This window comes from Chiloscyllium plagiosum, unplaced genomic scaffold (assembly GCF_037043375.1).
Source record: "Chiloscyllium plagiosum isolate Xiang-an unplaced genomic scaffold, Cpla_swu_hap1 HiC_scaffold_6, whole genome shotgun sequence".
NCBI lineage: Eukaryota > Metazoa > Chordata > Chondrichthyes > Orectolobiformes > Hemiscylliidae > Chiloscyllium > Chiloscyllium plagiosum.
The window spans coordinates 92522116-92542669 of record NW_028270144.1 but is presented as its reverse complement, the minus strand read 5'-3'; the positions used below and the strand labels follow the sequence as shown (position 1 = coordinate 92542669).

At 40.7% G+C, this 20554-nt stretch overlaps 1 protein-coding gene across 4 annotated transcripts in view; it reads left to right on the top strand.

Moving 5' to 3' along the window:
- LOC122550778 (high affinity cationic amino acid transporter 1-like) overlaps positions 1–20554 on the top strand; it is a 73534-nt gene that overhangs the window by 46054 nt on the left and 6926 nt on the right. For 3 of the 4 annotated variants that reach the window (XM_043692030.2, XM_043692027.2, XM_087988204.1), the window contains 7 exons: positions 1234–1361; positions 4273–4495; positions 8970–9109; positions 12835–12937; positions 13525–13736; positions 16003–16169; positions 17361–17469. In XM_043692030.2, the coding sequence (XP_043547965.1) occupies positions 1234–1361; positions 4273–4495; positions 8970–9109; positions 12835–12937; positions 13525–13736; positions 16003–16169; positions 17361–17469 (1082 nt within the window). Of the gene's footprint in view, positions 1–1233; positions 1362–4272; positions 4496–8969; positions 9110–10113; positions 10251–12834; positions 12938–13524; positions 13737–16002; positions 16170–17360; positions 17470–20554 lie in introns of all 4 variants that reach the window. The other variant, XM_043692031.2, reaches the window with a different exon arrangement.

Below are 20554 nucleotides of genomic sequence, written 5' to 3'. Positions count from 1 at the left end.
CACCATAGATCTGTCCATGTATATATCAATCAATATCCTTCACTTAAATGTAGCTTAAGGATGGTCTCTATGGAATTCAGTAAGGCGTACAAGGTTTCTCATGGGAGACTGGTTAACAAGGTTAGATCACATGGAATACAGAGAGAACTGGCTTGAAGATAGAGGGCAGGGAAGGTGGTGGAGGGTTGATTTTTCAGACTGGAGGCCCATGAGCAGTGGTGTATCTCAAGGATTGCTGCTGTGTCTACTGCTTTTTTTTTTTGGTCATTTTATACAAATGATTTGGATGTGAACATAGGAAGTATAGTTAGTAAGTTTGCAGATGACACCAAAATTTGAGGTGTCGTGGGCAGCGAAGAAGGTTACCTCCAATTATAGTCGCACCTTGATTAGATGGGTCAATGGGCTGAAGAGTGGTAGATGGAGTTTAAGTTAAATAAATATGAGGAAGGATTTAAAAGGGACCCAAGGGGCAACTTTTTGATGCAGAGGGTGGTGCGTGTGTGGAATGAGCTGCCAGAGGAAGTGATGGATGTTGGTACAATTACAACATTTAAAAGGCATCTGCATGGGTATATGAATTAGAGTTTCGAGCGATTTGGGCTAAGTGCTTGCAAATGGGATAGATTAATTTAGGATAGCTGGTCAGCATAGACGAGTTAGATGGAAAGGTCTTTTTCTCTGTTGTACAGCTCTGTGACTCAACAGGGTTGGGCGATTCTCCTTGAGAGTGTGCGCGATCTTGTTGCAAGGGGCAGTTGGGATATTAGAATTAGAATCTCTGCAGTGTGGAAACAGGCTGTTTGACCCAACAAGTCCACACTGACTCTCCGAAGAGTGACCCACCCAGACCCATTTCCCTACCTTGTATTTGCCCCTGACTAATGCACCTAACCTACACATCCCTGAAAGTATGGGCAATTTGGCATGGGCAATTCACCTAACGTGCACATCTTTGGATTGTGGGAGGAAACCGGAGCACCTGGAGAAAACCCACGGAGACACTGGAAGAATGTGCAAACTCCACACAGACAGTCGCCCAATGCTGGAATCGAACCAAAGTTCCTGGTTCTGTGAGGCAGCATAGTAACCACTGAGCCACCATGCTGTCCATATATGTTGGGCTCAATTTATGCAATGCTGTGTTGCTCAACTTGGCATGAGAAGACTTGGGCGGCCATTTAACCAAGATTCCTGGTTACTTATTCACAATGTCTTTTTTTTTCCCTGCAGTCACACACAAGTATCTAACTGGAATTATGGCTCTGGGGGATTCATGCCCTATGGTTTCACAGGAGTGCTTTCAGGCGCAGCCACTTGCTTCTATGCCTTTGTAGGATTTGACTGTATTGCCACCACAGGTGAGGAAAATGTTTTGGCCATGGGATTCCCCACGTTGAAAGTCAGCTTAATCATTGCATGTTGTTTTAACCAGTTGCAATGTCATAATCATGGGAACAGAAACTATTTGCCTGTATTCCCTATAGCTGATTTGATAGAGAAACATCTAACTTTTGGTGATGACTGACAACAATGTTGAGAACCATGCACCATGCTGGGTGTTGCCTGGTGAAGCAGCAAGTTACAGCTGGGGGAATGTCTTCTTATTTGGCCTAGCAGCACTGGCTTGATTTAAATGGAAGCTCTGTAATCTATTGAATATCTGACAGAGCTAATGCATGAAGTCTCCAACAATGTGTTTCCAAGCCAGCATAGCCCAAAAAGGAGCCATATGGGAGGACATTGGCCAGTCGTCATTTTGTAATGGTGTGCTAAACCCAAAATGCTTTCCGACTGCAAAATGCCAGTGCCATTTACAATAGTAGGAAATCTTTTTTTAAAAAAAAAATCCGATGAAATAATTGAAAATTCCATACACCTCATCCAAAAATTATATTCATGATTTTTAAGAGGACAAGAGAAACTCTATAGAATCTTTGCTGGTTCAGTCGCAATTTGATTGCACATGTTTGTTTAGCTTATTTAAATCAATGGTGTCTTGACTTTGATAATAGGCTATTTGCACATATCAGACTGACTTGTTTTGTATGTTGTCTTATTAATACTGATAACTACAGTCCATTCTTCAGACTGGCAAACTGCTGTCAAATTTGGGCGGTCCAAGTTGAACAAAGTTCAAGCTTCTGAAGGACAGTGGCAGCTGCCGAATGAAACAGCGAACTATTTACAGGAAATTTAGAACCTGCAGGGAGAACCTCAGAAAAGCAGCAGCATGAGAGAAATTCAGAATTATGATTACTCTAGGAATGTGCAATTAGGAATCTCCTCATTTGAAAATCTGTCCTATATTGCATCTACTTAGTGGTCCAGTGGTCCATCTGGATGTATTCTGTACTCTAATTGCATTTTTTTTAGCTTACCAACAGGAATGATGCTCATTCTACAACATGGAAGTCTTCTCATTTCAAGCAGTTCCCTGAACTCCAAGGTCAGATGCAGTGAGATGCTCACTGTATTCTGTCCAGCAGCCCTGTATATTAACAATGTGGCAACTTTCCCATATCCCACATAAAATGTCCACCAGTGAGAATATAGGAAAAGGGACCGTTTTGTCTTGTACGTCTGTGCTCCTTTGTAACTATATGAGGACTGTCAAAATTGATTTCATGTATGATCCACATGGGGAAAGTTTTCATTTTCTCAATCTGATCTGATTTTAAACTTAGTCACAGAAATGCTGGATATTTCACACACAGCATAGAGCTTCAGGGCCATTGGAATGGGGAAAATATTGGCTCATTTGTCTAAAACTCCATGAAGTGTATAATGTTACATCAGGTCTGAGGATGTACACGAATAAAAACGCATCCCAGAGGATTCTGGAGAAACTCAGCAAGTCTGCAGCATTTCTGTGAGACAGAAATATTGATTGTTTCGGGTCTGATATGGCTCTATTGACACATGCAGCTGAGTTTCTGCAGAATTATCTGTGTGTGTTTTTAAGGATGGTTTGACCTTGGGGTGACAACTGTTTCTGATTTACAAGTTTGATTAGATTAGATTAGATTGCTTACAGTGTGGAAACAGGCCCTTCGGCCCAACAAGTCCACACCGACCCGCCGAAGCGCAACCCACCCATACCCCTACATTTACCCCTTTTAGCCTAACACTACGGGCAATTTAGCATGGCCAATTCACCTAACCCGCACATCTTTGTGACTGTGGGAGGAAACCAGAGCACCCGGAGGAAACCCACGCAGACACGGGGAGAATGTGCAAACTCTACACAGTCAGTCGCCTGAGTCGGGAATTGAACCCGGGTCTCTGGCGCTGTGAAGGCAGCAGTGCTAACCACTGCACCACCGTGCCGCCCACCTGATCAGGATTAAAAGAAATTTAAATTGTTGAAGCACCAGACTAGGATGCAACTCTCAAATTCGGAATTGAATGTGGTTGGGGCAAGCGACGGGTGAACAATGACATAAAATTTAATGCGGGCTGTTTGATCAGGTATTAGCTGATGTTATAGAATTAAGGGCTTCCAAGGTTGAAGGTTTGGAAAAATGACATGAGGGATCTGAGGACGAATCTCTATAGGCAGTGAGTGCTAATGATTAGTTCGAATTTGCTGCTGACGAGAGAATTGGAAGCAGTAATGAGGCAGGCAATTGAATCAGCCCTTGAGGGAAATAATCTTGGAGGCCCCCAGGGATAGACCGATGGAAATTGGATTGATTGGGTTGCTTGACAGAGAGCTAGCATGAACTCACTTGGCTGAATGGCTTCTCCTTTGCCATAATGACTGAGTCAACGAGTTGTGTAAATAACAATCTGCTTGATAGAAATTTTGATTGACAAAGCATGTCCTTTTGTCCTATGTTCTATGTCAAGTATTCCTCAACACTTTCACGAAAGTTGGTATTCTACAGATTGTTTTCAAATATTGTTAAATAATATCACATTTGTGTTTTAATGTCAAATAATGCCTGCTGGCAAGTCTACATGGACGTCAGGTCAGCGTAGGATCAGGTTTAACTACGATATTCTGCTACAATTGACTAACTGTCAAGACTTGCAATCATGGACCACTCATGAAGAATGACCACTTGGTAAACCGCAAGAGACAGCTGAATGTATCCCAGGGTAAGTAAGCAGTGTCAGGAAGCAAGTGGAAACCAGGTAGTGCCACAAAAACTATACAATTAAGTCAGGTTGCTTGAACTTTTGAATGTGGGTACTGAGCTGTTTTTAATGAGAACCATGTGTAATGTGACATCATGTTATGAATTCTTATACCTGTATGTTTTTCAGGAGAGGAAGTGAAAAATCCTCAGCGAGCCATTCCAATTGGAATTGTTGCTTCCCTTTTGATCTGTTTCGTTGCCTATTTTGGAGTGTCCGCTGCCCTTACGTTGATGATGCCATATTATTTATTGGACAAGAATAGCCCATTACCAGTTGCCTTTAACTATGTCGGATGGGATGGGGCGAGATACGCCGTGGCTGTTGGATCTCTCTGTGCTCTGTCCACTAGGTATTGCACGGTTCTTCTTCGGAACCAAGCATTAGTATTTTTCTTCAAATGCATGTGCCATTTTTAATGGAAGAATAATTATACGTTGTACACATGAGCAAGAAGAAGAAATCTCTTACTTTGGCTATCTCTCTCCTGTCCTCCTTTATAAATTCTAGAGATTATAGATTCTAGCCAGCTGGTTAAGTTTTATGTTCGATTAACATTGAAGCAGTTAAATTTTGAAATCATTTGAATTGTTTGTAATGCCACAGGGCCATTACATTAACAGATGCATTTCATGAACATACACGAATGAGTTTTTATTTTCTCTGTTTCATGATTTAGAAAGTGCACTATGATTGTTTGTTTGGTTGATGAATGTTCAGTCATGCTTAATGCTGGATTTGGAGGATGCAGAGCTGAAATCAGCACAAAACAAAGCTAAGCTCTTTCATTCCAGCATGAAACGTTTAAGAATAGTCACTTGAGGTAAAGTTTACCTGTGTTTCCAAAGTTCCTGGTGTGTAGCTGCAGTACACTTGGAGTATGCATCAGGAATCATCGTGCTCTCTCTTGTTCTTTTGTTCGTTCTGTCTGTCTGTCTGTCTCTCTCTTTACACTGGAACTGTAATTGCCCTATAATGGCACAGTCCCACACACATGATGGCTGGAGAGTAACATCCGTGTTAACTTGAATGGGATTGCTGGCTATTACAGCTATAATATCACCCTGAGACGTATCTCAATTATCCAGGCCAACTCCAGCAGTTACATTTTTGTTGGCCACTTGCTCTGAAGATCTTTCTGTGAGGAGGCCATTTGTTGCTGGAGAGCGAGACACTCTCTTAGGGATACGTCTGAGATCTAATAAAATATCTTTGAAGATGCTGCTGCTACATTACACATAATAACAGCATCACATCAATTTTGCGCATTGCTTTACAAATGTCTTGCTCATCTGTCTTTGGTTGTGGACCATAGTGGAGTGTGAATTTGTCCCCTTATCCTTAACTGTGCAGTGGAAACTGACATAGAATGGGGTGCTGGGATTTGATGGAACCGCCTCATAGCTGTGTTCCAGCTGAATGTCTCAGATAATCAAATAATAATTAAATTGGCCTGACCTTGTGTCAAGTGCATGCATAATATTGCTACAGAATTCATCAGATTTGTGTAACAAGAATTTACTTAAAGCATTTGGTGTAGCAAGTAGAGACATAATAACTCAATCAATGAGCAATCTTCCCAAAACCTGCCCTCTTGGTTGATTGTGGATGTAAAGTATAATACTGTCTATAAGATGAGCTACAAAGGGCAGTGTACACATCGTTCTCATTCTCCAGTGTTTAGACAAGTATCCTGACTGTCATTATAAATATAATTGTCCTGGGCAAAGCAGCAGTCAGAGGGGTTGGGTTGAAAACAGGATGCTAAGAAATGTGGTAACAATTTAATAACTGCTATTGCTCCATTCTTGCCCAGCTGACCAAATATTCATATCGAAATAGGTGCCCGTTCACTGACCCAGATGGTGACGACGTTTTTGGGAGGAGCCATGAGACCTCAATGCTAAAAGTGAATTGATCTGTTTAATATTGGACTTGCACTATGTTCTTTATTAGAGATTGCCCTTTTCCTCACAAAAGATCAATTTTGTCACAGCACCGTTTTAAAGCAAAACCATGAATAATGTCCTCCTGCTTCTCTGCTTTTGCCTTCTTGCATCTTGTGATAATTCTGGATGTAAGTTTGTTCGCTGAGCTGGAAAGTTTGTTTCCAGATGTTTTGTCACCATGCTAGGCACCGTCATCAGTGAGCCTCTGGTGAAGTATTGTTGTTTTGTCCCACATTCTATTAGAGCCTTGGTTTCTTAGGGTGTGTGATACCATTTCCGGTTCTTTCTCTTAGAGGATGATTGATTGGGTCTTCACCCCATCTCATTTTTTATTTGAATCAGCTGAACTTGCACTGTAATGTATTATGGTGCACAGTAGGATTGATGGCTTGAACTCCACTCCACTTGTATACCTCCACCCACTACAGCTGTGCTATTGTGTGCACCATTTATCTTCAAATAGTTTTTGAACTGTATAGGGAATACTCAACAAAAAGTACTTGCAATTGTTCGGTAAATTGCAGTCTGAGCAATGAAATTGAGCCATTCAGATTTCTAGTAGTTTAATTGTTTGGATCAGCTGTTACTGATTTTTTTTTTACATCTGTAGAATTAGACTCAGAAGGATCAAGGAACAAACATACATCTTACTGTCGCAGATCTTTTTTCGTGGAGTCATAGAGATGAACATAGAAACAGACCCTTCAATCCAACTCGTCCATGCCAACCAGATATCCAAAACTAATCAAGTCCCATTTGTCAGCACCTGCCCCATATCCCTGTAAACCCTTCCTATTCATATACCCATCCAGATGCCTTTTAAATGTTGTAATTGTCCCAGACTTGACCACTTCCTCTGGCAGCTCACTCCATACATACACCAACCTCTTAGGTCCCTTTTAGATCTTTCTCCCCTCACCCTAAACTTATGCCGTCTACTTGTAGTCTCCATACAGAATGTAAGTGTGGCTCTGATATTTTTGACAAGGACTGAATTCCTTCACTATTTGCCCAATTCAGTATGCGTATGCTCGAGTTCCAAACAAGGGCAGGACTTTTACAGTTGATGGTGTTATTGAACAGAGAGACCTAGGGATTCAGATACATAGTTCTTTCAAACGTTGCCTCCCATACAGGGAGGTCAAGAAGGTACTTGGCTCGGTCATCTTCATTGTCCAGAGCATTGAGTATAGGAGTTGGGACGTCCTGCTGAGGCTATACAGGATGTTGGTGAGGTCACTTTAGGAATACGGTATATGGTTATGGTTACTCTGATATAGAAAGTATGTTATTAAATTGGAGAGGGTTCAGAAACAATTTACAAGGATGTTGCCAGGTATGGAAAGTTTGAGTTATAAGGAGAGGCTGGAGGTTGAGGGGTGACCTTAGAGGGATATAAATTAATTAGATTAGATTACTTAGTGTGGAAACAGGCCCTTCGGCCCAACAAGTCTACACTGACCTGCAGAAACGCAACCCACCCAGACCCATTCCCCTACATTTACCCCTTCACCTAACACCTACGGGCAATTTAGCATGGCCAATTCACCTAACCTGCACGTTTTCTTTTGGACTGTGGGAGGAAACCAGAGCACCTGGAGGAAACCCACGCAGACACGAGGAGAATGTGCAAACTCCACACAGATAGTCACCTGAGGTGGGAATTGAACCTGGGTCTCTGGCACTGTGAGGCAGCAGTGAAGTGGGGCATAGATAAAGCAATGGTCTTTTTCCTAAGGTTGGGGAGTTCATATTTTTAAGATGAGGGGCAGTTTTTCACAGAGGGTATGTGAAATGAACTGCCAGTGGAAGTTGTGGATAGTTATAGTATTTAAAAGAGGTTTGGGCACTTACACGAACAGGGAATGTTTAGAGGGATATGGGCCAAATGTAGGCAAGTGGGACTAGTTTAGTCTGGGAATCGTGGTTGGCATGGACAAGTTGGAGCGAATGTTTCCAAGCTGTGTGACTATAAGGCTCTGTGCTTGAAGCACTGCTCATTGACATCACTGTGACTAAGTATTAAGTGACAGCTCTCTGAAACACAGCACAGAAACCCATGTTTTTGAGACATATGAGAAAATTTTGAAGAAAGTGTATAAAAGTCATATGATGGGCACAGACAGAAACTTGCATAAGCTTTGAACTGAAAATCAAACAAATTAAAAGTTCTTCCAGCACAAATGTCATATTTGGAAAAATTGGAGATATGAGCTAATCGGCAAAATATAGTGGGATATTGAGCCCGTGGGCACCTGAGATGTCCCACTGGTTTGACGGCCTCCATTGCCTATATCAAATTGGGAAACCATCCTCAAATTCTATGCATTGAATTGGAGATTGCCAAAAAATGATTTGGATTTCAGATTATTGTGTTTGATTTGTAAATGCTTGCTGATTAAGATAAAGGAACCTCCAACATTTCCAGCCATTGTTTTGTCTAATTGCACAGTTATGCAGCAGCCCAGAAGTTCCCTGCACAGGTCTTTTTATTGCCACAGTTGCACACAGGAAATGTTAAAAATGCAGTGCAAGTGAGCAAAAGAATGTTGCATCCAGTCTCTGAACATCATATTCTATTTCAAGGAAGGATTGTGCTTGTTTAAATGTAACAGTTTTATAATTTGCAAACAATTTTCCATCTCTTTGTTACTTTCTGAAGAGGCAAAGGCCAAGTCTTTCTCTGATTTTTGACTAGTGATGATACTTCTCAGCATGTTTGACAATATTGAAGTGATTTTAAAAAAGTATTCACATTATTAAAGGCAGTAAGTAATTTTAATAAGACTTTAGCTGTTTTGTGGCTTTGTTGTTTCAATTAACTGTTTGTGGCTTTGACTGCCCAATACTAATGTGGGATGGACTTTTTTCTGTTAGTCTTCTGGGTTCCATTTTTCCAATGCCACGAGTAATTTATGCTATGGCAGAGGACGGACTGCTGTTTAGAGTGTTGGCCAGAATCAACGAAAAGACTAAAACACCACTTATTGCTACAGTTGTCTCAGGGGTTGTAGCAGGTAAGGAGCAGTCACCTACAAAAAGAAATAGCAGGGGCAGTAAACGTATTCTACCAAATGTGTTGCCATCTGGCCTCTGACTTAAATCAAGATTTTCAAACTTGCTTCTCTAGCTTTTAAGTTTCTATTTGCAAAATGCTTTTCTTTATTTCCTTCAGTGCTCCTTTGAGGGCTACAAATGCAGCTTCTTAGTACTGGCACATGCTCAAGCTCTTGCTTTTCAACTTTTTTCCTTTTTGTTTTAATATAAAGTGGTAAGTTTTGATTTTAAGATATGTAGCCCGGTTATTTGTCTGTCTCTTTTTTTTTGCCATTAGCTCGAACCATTGTTCGAATAGAGTGAGGAGCATTGTATTCTGACCTCCACCGATACAGCCTTGGAGCCAATTGGTAGAGTTGTTGCAGCCATCGTTGCCTTTTAAATTTCCCTGTACCCACTCTGCAGAAATTAGATTAGATTAGATTAGATTACTTACAGTGTGGAAACAGGCCCTTCGGCCCAACAAGTCCACACCGCCCTGCCGAAGCGCAACCCACCCATACCCCTACATTTACCTCTTACCTAACACTACGGGCAATTTAGCATGGCCAATTCACCTGACCTGCACATCTTTGTGATTGTGGGAGGAAACCGGAGCACCCAGAGGAAACCCACGCAGACACGGGGAGAATATGCAAACTCCACACAGTCAGTCGCCTGAGGCGGGAATACCAGATGCTGTTTGACATCTTTCCGTGGCAGAACTGTCTTAACTATGTGTGTGAGCTCCCGTTTTCACCACGTGCCCAGCTCTGTGCCAGTCCCAAGGACACTTTCTAACATGGAGTCCTTTTTGAATGAGCGAGGGTATAAATTCAAAAGTAGTTTAATGTTGCTGAGAAGAAGCAATCCGATGTGGTTCAATGATGTTTAAGGCCGGTTACCCACATTTTGGTATCAATATGTTTACTTTCCCTGTCTAATCACAACCACATGAATCATGTAATTGATTTCTCCCTTGCAGCCTTTTGGGTTCAATGTTTCCATTGCCAAGAATCGTGTTTGCTATGGCACGGGATGGTCTACTATTCAGATTTCTGTCTGGAGTGAGTGAGAGAAAAGTTCCAATAGTTTCCACTATTACAGCTGGGTCTCTTTCTGGTAAGCTGTCCCATTATAAGCTGTAAGGCCTGGGCTGAAGTGTGCTTCTCAACCGACTGAGCCTCTAACCTTGCACTCTGGTTGCATATCTAACGTTTTTGTGAGCATCAGCTTAACAAACTTTAGAAATACAACTTCTCAAGAGTAGTATACTTCACACATGTATATTTTCCGAGTTCCACCTCCCACAGGAATTTCTTGCCATGAAGTAGCCTCCTTTCGAAAGAGGCAGAGCCAGTTGTACTGTGGACGATTACACAAGTATGGTTAACACCCCTCTAGTTACTAATTGGAACTCTGAATTTCTAAGTTGGTCACTCTACTACCAGTAGCTGATGGTAAAATTGTCCTGATCAGCTAAAGTCTGCACTGAAACTATGACAGGCTCAAGGCTGGGTTTAGTTGCCAGTAATTTATTTTGGAGGCCAGTGCATCATGTCCGTCTTAAAGCAGGTTTACTTATAAAAATGCAGCAATCTTTCAGAAAACAACAAATGTTCTATCTGTATTATATGTATTAATGCAAGTCGCCTGCCAAAACATGGTGGCATTTTTCAAAATGCTGCTGCTAATGAATCAGTTCAAGTTTTGTTGTATTTAATGTTGAAGCAGGCAGCTTTTAGATCTCTTAGGGACACGTTGGATATAGGGAGCAAGTGGAAAAGTGGTGCTGACGTCCCAGATCATCTGCAGTCGTATCAAATGGAGAAGGGGCTCAATGGTCTTCTCTTGTTTCTTTTATTCTGACCAGTTAAAGAGTGCTTGTGAATGCACTACAGTTTTTTAAAAATATTTTTGTTTCAAAATCAGGATTTACTTGTCATTTTGGAAAATTGGGCTGCACTCATCGGACTACTTGAACCAAATTTGCACTGCTCCAGGTGGATGCTAAATAGTTGAGGGCATTGATCACTGAAGAGCAGGGAACTCTCATGGTAGCCTAGTCAATATTCCTCCTTTAATCAACATCATAAACAAGAGTTATTTCTCACGTCACTGCTTACAGGATGTTGCTAATGCAGAATGGCTGCTTTGGTTGTCTAAAATAATTGTGTGATGCTTTAATGTGTCCAATGAAGTACATGTGAGTATGTATTTCTTGTTGCAAACTTGTTTGATACTGTTAAATTCCTCCGGATGTAATTGCTGTGGCATCATTGATGAAGCAGCTTAGGATAGATGGGCCTAAAACACTGCCTCAGAAACTCTAGTTGTGTCCTAGGCCCAACCACCTTTGGTTACTTCATCAGTGACCTTCATTCTATCATCAGGGCAGAACTGGGAATGCTCGCTTGTGATGACATGGCGTTCAACACCGTTCGTAACTCCTCAGGTACTGAAGCAGTCCATGTCCAAATGCAAGACCTGCACGACGTCCAATTCTCAGTGAGATGCAAGTAATGTGCAAGTGTCAGGCAGTGACCATTTCCAATAAGAGAGGCTGTAATTGTTAGTTCCCACCCCCAACATTCACCATTACAATCTGCATCCTTGGGGTTTTCCATTGTGGCTACATGAGCAGGTCAAAGGTTCTGAATTCTGTGGTGAGTAACTCACCCCTCATCTTCCCAAATCTTGTCCATCATGTACAAGACAGTCAGGCAGGTAATGGAATATTCCCCACTTGCCTGGATATGTGCAGCTCCAACCACATACGAAGCTTGACACCATCCAGAACACAGTCTGCTTTATTGGTACCCAATCCACCATCTTCAACAACCACTCCCACCTCCATCTTCAACAACCACTCCCACCTCCACTGAGGCTCAGTAGCATTAGTGTGTACTTTCTTCAGGATGCATTACAGAAATTGATTTAAGATTCCTTAGACAGTACCTTCTGAAACCATGACCACTACCGTCCAAGTGGCCAAGAGCAGCAGATATATGGAAATGTCACCACCTGCAAGTTCCCCTCCAAACCATCCACCATTCTGATTTGGAAATATATTACTGTTCCTTAAGTGTCGTTGAGTCAAAATCCTGAGTTTACCTCCCTATTAGCTTGTGGGTCTCCCTACACTGTAAGGACTGCAGCAGTTCAAGAAGGCAGTTCACCACTGCTTACTCCACAGCAGTTAGTGATTGACTATCAAAACTGACCTAGCCAGCAATGCCCATATCCTATGCGTGAACTAAATTAAGAAGAAGCAATTATAAACAAAAATTGAACAAATGCTGAATTGTAGAAGAATTCTTGCTGCAGAAAGGCTTGAAATTGATTTGTTTTCTGTTGTTAAAGCAAATTTATTTCTTATACCTCTAAAAAAATTTTCCCTATGAATTTAATTTTCACAATACAAACATTTGAGTCTATAGTCTATCTCGATTCCTTACTTCCTAACAAGGTCTAAGTCAAAAGCTGGATGTGGCGATATGTCTAAGCTTGAGTCAGCTGCTAGTTATCCTACTGGTATTGTTCTAGTTGTATTCCAGTTGAAATGAGCTGGCAGCTGGTTAACTCACCAGTGGGAAAGCTAAGTTGTACTGAAATGTTACACTGATTTTATTGTTAGTACTGATGTGTTTTAGAACATTTTTGTTGTTCTGTAGAAATTCAAAGTTCCTTTGCTCTGTTACTGCAGCAATCATGGCGTTCTTGTTTGACCTCAAGGACCTTGTGGATCTGATGTCAATTGGAACCCTTCTTGCCTATTCTCTGGTGGCTGCTTGTGTTTTGGTGCTCAGGTAATTGTGTTTCTTCAGGAGCCAATGATTTTGTCAACTCTCCCATTCGTTTTTTTGTTTCCTGTATCAACCCTTTAATCTTCTCCCAGCTCCACTGTCCTTGAAGCTGTGATTCAGGTTGACTTGTGAAGCTGTGGATGATTAAACCCTCAGGTATATCATCATGTTTTTATAGGATGGGACCAGGCAGTGAGCTTTTGCATGATATTCAGTTATCGGGGCTAACTGGAGATGATAATGTTGCAGACTTGATTCTAACCTTCCCTGGTGTTCTAGTTTGCGCACTCTGTAGTGGCCTTGCCATATGCCTTTTTAAATCCCCCTTTTATGTAGGAGTACAGATATTATAATGCCCTATCTATTCTGTCTGGCACATCCCAGGAACCCAACTTCACCCTTTCCTGATTTTAATAGCTCAGTGCTATTGGACAGTGTGTTTCCTCATAAGTTGTTGAAGAAACCAGTTGTAAAGTTTTTCACTTCACACTCTGCCATTCCATTTTAAAGTAAAGCAAGACTGTGTTGTATTTAGTTACTGCATTATCAAGATTTCTGGAATGATTAAAATGGCTCATTCTTTTTTGCAGATATCAACCTGACCAGTTTTCTAGTGCAACATATCAAATGGCAAACACAACTGATGATGCTGATATGAATGAATCAGTCAGTACTAGTGACTCTCAAGTAGGCGTTTTACCGGGAAGTGAAAAATTTTCATTGAACGCCTTGTTATTCCCTGAAAGTAGTCTCCCTACCAAACAATCGGGATTTATTGTTAATACATGTGTGTGTTTAATTGGTAAGTTACCATGTTTTAAATTGTTTCTGATTGATTTAGATTCAAAGCTACTTTTAACCAAAGTTACCTTTGTTTTATAAAAAAAACCAAAGAACTGGGATGTTGGATTTGAAATAGAAATGCTGGTGTAACTTAGCAAATTTAGCAGCATCTATGGAGAGAAAGCAGAGTTAATGTTTTGAGTGTAGTGACCTTTCTTCAGAACTGGATTCTATTTCACTAATTTTATTGCCTTGATTCAATAGCAGCAATGTTGCTTTTGAAATATAAAGTGTGACTGAGGCACAGTTGTGGATAGGCAGGATTGCTTCAAGTGTCTAGATTAGAGTGGTGCTGGAAAAGCACAGCAGGTCAGGCAGCATCCAAGGAGCAGGAAAATCGACGTTTTGGGCAAAAGCCCTTCATCAGGAATGCTTTAAGCAGACTGGCTTTATTTTCCCTTTATCCAAAGAATTCTATCTGAGTGAGTTGGAGGAAATCTGTTGTTGCTCTGTTTAGTTTACAAAAGTTTGGTCAGCCCTGCAGATAATCTCGACAGTATGGACTGTTCACTTGTAACACTCAAAGTGTTGGCAGTCATCAATGCCACTGGATACTATTTACCAAATTTGTTTGTCTGCAATTCATCAATGCTTCCAGTAAATGGCGTATGCATAGTTTCTGAAAGTAAACTCTCCAGGAGCGTAGAGAGCATAACATTTTTCGAGGTTTTGGTTCTCCCTAAAATACAAATAACTAACGATGCTAGATGGCATCCATATGGCCCATTCCTGATCCTAGATATTATGTTGGATAATTAAGATGCATTGGAAACTTGTTCCACTTTCTACGTAACCTCTAAAATATCTCAAACAGTCATTGTTCAATAAGAAATTAGGGCTGAAATAACAGCTGCTTGCTCTAATGTGACAAGATGGCACGAGTTTGTTAAAGACAAATTGTGTTTAACTCACTTGATGATTGAGTTTTTATGATGAGGTAACTGACAGGGTTGATGTGTACCTGAATTTGCAAAAGTTGACGACGTGTGATAAACTTGTCAACGAAGTTTGATTCCGTAGAGTAAACGGAGCAGTGATAGCATGGATACATGTTTACTGAGTAACAGGAAACCAAGCTTTTTTTCAGGCTAGAGATGTCCCTTTCCCCAGGGATCACTATTACCACAACTGCTTTCCTTGACCTGTGGGTTTGGATGTTCAAGGCTTAATTTTAGAACTTGCAGGTGATATAAAACTTGAAAGAATTGTGAACAGTGACTAGGACAGTGATAGATTCTCAAGAGAGCATAGACAGGTTGATGGAAATGGGCAGACACAACAGAAATGTACTGTAGAGAAAGATAAATGGTTACATTTTGGTCAGAAAAACAAGAAGGGGGGAGAAGCAGAGGGACTGGAATATATGTGCACAGATCATTAAATGTAGTGGTCCTTAATTTTATAAGTAGAGGCATAAAGTACAGTAGCAAAGTGGTTCTGAGGAACGTTGGTACCTTGATGTTAAATGGATCAATTAAGGTGATTTAAGTTTTGCGTATATAAACTGTTAAAGGCTAGTTTACAGCTATGAATTGAAAAGTTGTTAAACTTCACCAAATGAGATATGAAACATTAAAACGAGGAAGTTAAGGTCATCCATGAAAATATTTTCCGCATCTGATTTGGAATAGTGCTTGGGTTTCTGACTTGATTTCCCCCCCAAAAACATTTAGGCAGAATTATTGGCTTTGTTGGAAGAACTGGAGTGAGAAATAACCAAGATGATATAGTGGAAATAAAAGTAATCAAAGAGCAGATGAAATTAGGGTTACAATTATTCAAAATGATGAGACCAAGCAATAATTTGATCAAAGTGTTTGAAATAAGAAAAAAGTTTAAATTTGATTGCTCCCAACTCTTCCTCTTGCTCCTGTTAGGGAAAGGGAACATAATCTTAAAATTAGAATTACATCTGATTGCAAGGAATTGTTCACATTGTGTTGAAGCATGTGAAATATACTTCTCTAAATAGTAGTAAATGCAAAATCAATCAGTCTATTTGCAAGAGGTGATAGTAAGATATTAAGGCTTAATGAATATAGCATTAGGATTAAAATGGATAATTGATGCTGTGACTAATGTAAAAGCAAAGTAAAATATTGAAATAGTCTCCTGCCTTCGTGTCTGTGAAAGAAAATCAAGGGCCAGCACCAAAGGTTTAAGCAAGCCCCACGTGAGCAATTTTGCTGATGTGTTTGTGTAATACACTATGCTTTTTGTTGCAGGTATTCTTATCCTATTTTTTTGTCTACTGGCTGTCTATGCAAAAGATCCTTTGCTGGAAGGGAAAGCCTGGTGTATAGGCTTAGTTGTTGTTTTGATTCTTCTGTGTGCGACTTCAACTGGTATCATCTGGAGGCAGCCAGAAAGCAAAACAAAACTGTCGTTTAAGGTAATCGCTTCTTTTAATGTTTGCTTAATTATTTTGATTTAAGTTAGGCCTTTTTTCTGATTTAGGCAGAGTCAACATTGGAGGGTTAAACAGAGAGCCTGGATAAGGTGGGACTTTAGGTTAGATTAGATTAGATTACTTACAGTGTGGAAACAGGCCCTTCGGCCCAACAAGTCCACACCGACCCGCCGAAGCGTAACCCACCCATACCGCTACATTTACCCCTTTACCTAACACTACGGGCAATTTAGCATGGCCAATTCACCTGACTTGCACATCTTTGGACTGTGGGAGGAAACCGGAGCCCCCGGAGGAAACCCACGCAGACACGGGGAGAACGTGCAAACTCCACACAGTCAGTCGGCTGAGTCGGGAATTGAACCCAGGTCTCTGGCGCTGCGAGGCAGCAGTGCTAACCACTGTGCCACCGTGCCGCCCAAACTTTGTTTCACTAGAGCGTAGGAGGTTGAGGGGTGACCACCTCAAGGTTTTTAAAATTGAGGGGTACAAAGAAGGTGAATGGAAGATGTTGTTTCCCAAGGGTGAGGGAAATATTGTTGAGGTGAGAGGAGAAAGATTTAAAAAGGACGTCGGAGGCAAATATTTCACACAATGGTTTATGTGTGGAATGAACTTCCAGAGGAAGTGGTGGATGTATGCATAGTTAGTGTTTAAAAGATATTTGGATAAGTGCGTGAATAAGAGAGGGATTAGGTCAAATGCAGGCAGATGGGACTAGTTTAGTTTGGGATTATGGTCAGCGTGGACTGGTTGGACCAAAGGGTTTGTTTCTGTAGTGTATGACTCTGTGACACTATAAAATGGATTAATACAAGCGAAATTGTTTTCAATAAACGTCCTTGGGAGTTTTCTTTTGAGGAGATGAGCAGCACGGTAGTTGAGGGCCAACCAATGGATGTATCCAATTTGGATTTTCAGGTGGCTTTTGAGATTACTGAAGAAATTTAGAGCACATTGCATAAAGGACAATGTAAAGGCGTGGATTGAAAATGGCTAACAGAAAGAAAGCAAGTATGTTCAAGACAGGAAAAAATAGATTTATGGTTTTTTAGGTCGTCAAGGGATATGGGAATGACACGATAAAATGTTGGGTTGGATGATCAGCCCCAATCTAGTATGGTTGCGCTTGGGTTTTCTGTGTTTCTATAAGCTACTGTCCTGATTTTTCAGGTACCTCTTCTGCCCTGTTTACCGATTGTCAGCATTCTCGTGAATATGTACCTCATGATGCAACTGGATCGAGGCACTTGGATCCGCTTTTCTATCTGGATGGCGATAGGTGAGAAAGAAACTATTTGCATTTACAAATTGCCTTTCAGATCGCTAAATCCACCTGAAACCTCTTCACAGGCCATTCAGTTTGTGTGAAGTGTGGTTACTGATACTTTGTAACTAAATTAAGTGCACAAACATCTCATAAACTAGAGTGAGATCAAGAATTAGTTGATTTTGTTTTGGGGCACTTACTCAAGAGTGAATTTTATCTAGGGCACCCCATCTTCAATTTTCTCTTTGTATAATTGTATCATTTGTGTCCCCTGAACCTCCATATGAGCATATAAGTTGGGAGGAGGCCATTCAGTCCATTGAACCTTCTCTGCTATTCGGTAATATCATGACTGATCTGATTGTAATCTCCAAAGCCCCATTCTTGTCTACCCCTGATAACCACACCACACTCCTCCACCAGCCGACCAAAAAACCATCTGCCTCTGCCTTAAAAATACAGTGGAAACTTGATTATCTGAACGTGATGGGCGGGCAGTATTTCATTCGGATAGTTGATTATGCGGAAAATCGATTAAATGCCTTTCCTCTGGGGCTCGGAGTTTTTAAAGTCTACTCCACGTTCAGGAGACTACAGCATACAGCGTGCAAGGCCCTGCCCCCAACCGGGCCCGCCCCCAACTCGCCCCCAATGCGGTCCAACCCTGCCTTGAATATTTTGGGGTATTTGTCTGCTGCTTGTGTTGAGAGGATTTTGTTTTATTCTTTCACGGGATGAGGGTATTGCAGGCATGGCAAGCATTTATTGCCCATTCCTAATTGCCCAGAGAGCAGTTGAGTCAACCACAGTGCTGTGGGTCTGGAGTCACATGTAGGCCTGACCAGGTAAGGTTAGAAGTGTCCTTAGTGAACCAGATCAGTTTTTCCTGACAATCGGCAATGGTTTTATGGTCATCATTAGACTCAATTCTGTGTATTTTTTATTGAATTCAAATTCCACCATCTGCCATGGTTGGATTCGAACCCCAGTCCCTAGAACATTATTTGGGTCTCTAGGCTAACAGTCCAGTGATAAAACCACTAGGCAATCACCCCCACCCCCCCCCAATATGATCAGACATTGCTATCCTCTCCATGTACTGCCACCTGAGCTCTTTTAACATTTTTTTTTTCATTCTTTTTTGTTGTATTTCTTCCAGGAGATGTCAGAAAATCATTATTATTTTGTACTTGTTTGAGGCATTAATCTGTTCCTTCAGAAAACCTTTGCCAAGTCTTACATTTAAACAGAGGCTTCAAAAGTGCCACAGAGTCATCTTATTACTACCCAGTAGTCAGTTCTGTGTGTTCCTAATGCTTATTCCTGGTGCTATTTGCACAATCTGCCCATTCTTAGCTTTTTAAATATTGTAGTCCGATTTTCTAAGTATTGTGGTTCTTGGCCTGTTGACCGGTCAACAGTGGAGATGATTGGCAGGAAGAAATTTCCGTTGTAGGCCGTAACGCTATATTCTAGATAATTCTATGACCAGAGTACTTCAAACCTCTATTTTGAAAGTGTAATTGCACTGAAGATTATGATGTCTTTCATCACAATAACACATCATAAAATATGGTTCTATTTCCACTGTAGTCATAGAATTACGTAGATTGTACAGTACAGACACAGGTTCGTCTCCACACTAACCTCTTTCCACTCTGTTTTGTCCTATCCTGTCAATGTGTACCTGTTCATATGAACGTAAGAAATAGAAGCTGGTCAGGCCATGAGGTCCATCGAGTCTATTCTGCCATTCATTACAGTCATACCTGTTCTTGTGCTACAGCTGCACTTTCTCCCCTTCAACCCCTTGAGAGCCTTAAATGTATCATGTGATGGAGCATCTGCCAACCTTCTTGCTTGAGAATTCCAAACACCCTCAATCCTTTGAGTGAAGAAATTGATCCTCATCTTAGTCGTAAATGATTGTCCCTTTTTCCAAAACTCTAACCCTTTGTTCTAGATTACCTGGACAAGGAAAAAAACTTGTGTGTCCTATCAAACCCCTTCGTAAGCTTGTATGTTTCAATGAGATTGCCTGTCACACTTGTAAATGTCAAATGATATTGGCCTAATTTACTCAGACTCTCATCATAGAATAATCCTGTCCACTGCAAGGACCTATCCAGTAAGTCTTTGTTCCACTGCCTCCAATGCAAGTACATTCTTCCTTAAATGTAGAGATTAAAATTACACTCTGTACCCCAGGTGTAGACATACCAAAGCCCTGGATGTTTGTAAGAAAATTTTTTTATTTTTATACTTTAACCCTTTGCAATTAAGGCAAGCGTGCAATTTGTTTCAATAATTGGTTTATGTACTTACATGCTAACATTATATTCCTTGTAGGAGTAAACTGAAATCTCTCAAGTATCAACATTTACAAGTTTCATATCTTTTTTTAAAAAATGTTTTTCTAAAGTGAGCAACTTAATCTGTTCCCAGGCTATCTGCCACCATGTTGCCCACTTATCTTAATCTGTTGACAATTCTTTGCAGCCTCTGTGTCGTTCTCATTGCTTATATTTCCACCCACTTTTATATCATTAGCAAACCTGCGTATAATCATTCCTGTTGATCTCAGTTGTTACCATTTGTAAATAACCGATGGCCCTTGGACACTTGCCTAACTTTCCTTTCAGAGTGCAATTATTCACTGCAAATGTCCTGGCAAATCCTACATTTAGTAGAATTAAAACTCAAACAGCTGTAGAATGCATAAATTATTTCAAGGAATGCAGTTCATTGTAACTACCGCAGTAACTGCATTCTGAATTCAACTTTTAATAACTAGCTACAAAATTGCAAATTGCCAAAGTTGGAAAAAAATGCAACAGAATATTGCCAGATAAAATTGGATCCAGTTGGCACAGAGCACAAAATTTGAATTTAGCAATTCCAAGAAAAATTCCTAATCCATTGGAAGACCTTACAGGCACTGAAGATTTCCAGTTATATCTCCTTGGGGAAATTAATTTCAGATGAGTAGATAACAACATGGATTTTTGGACTAATACCTTCAGTGTAATTAATTGCCTCAGAATGTTTCTTGAGGTAGTATCCCACCTTGAAAGGAAAGTAGAGCAGAATCAATTCA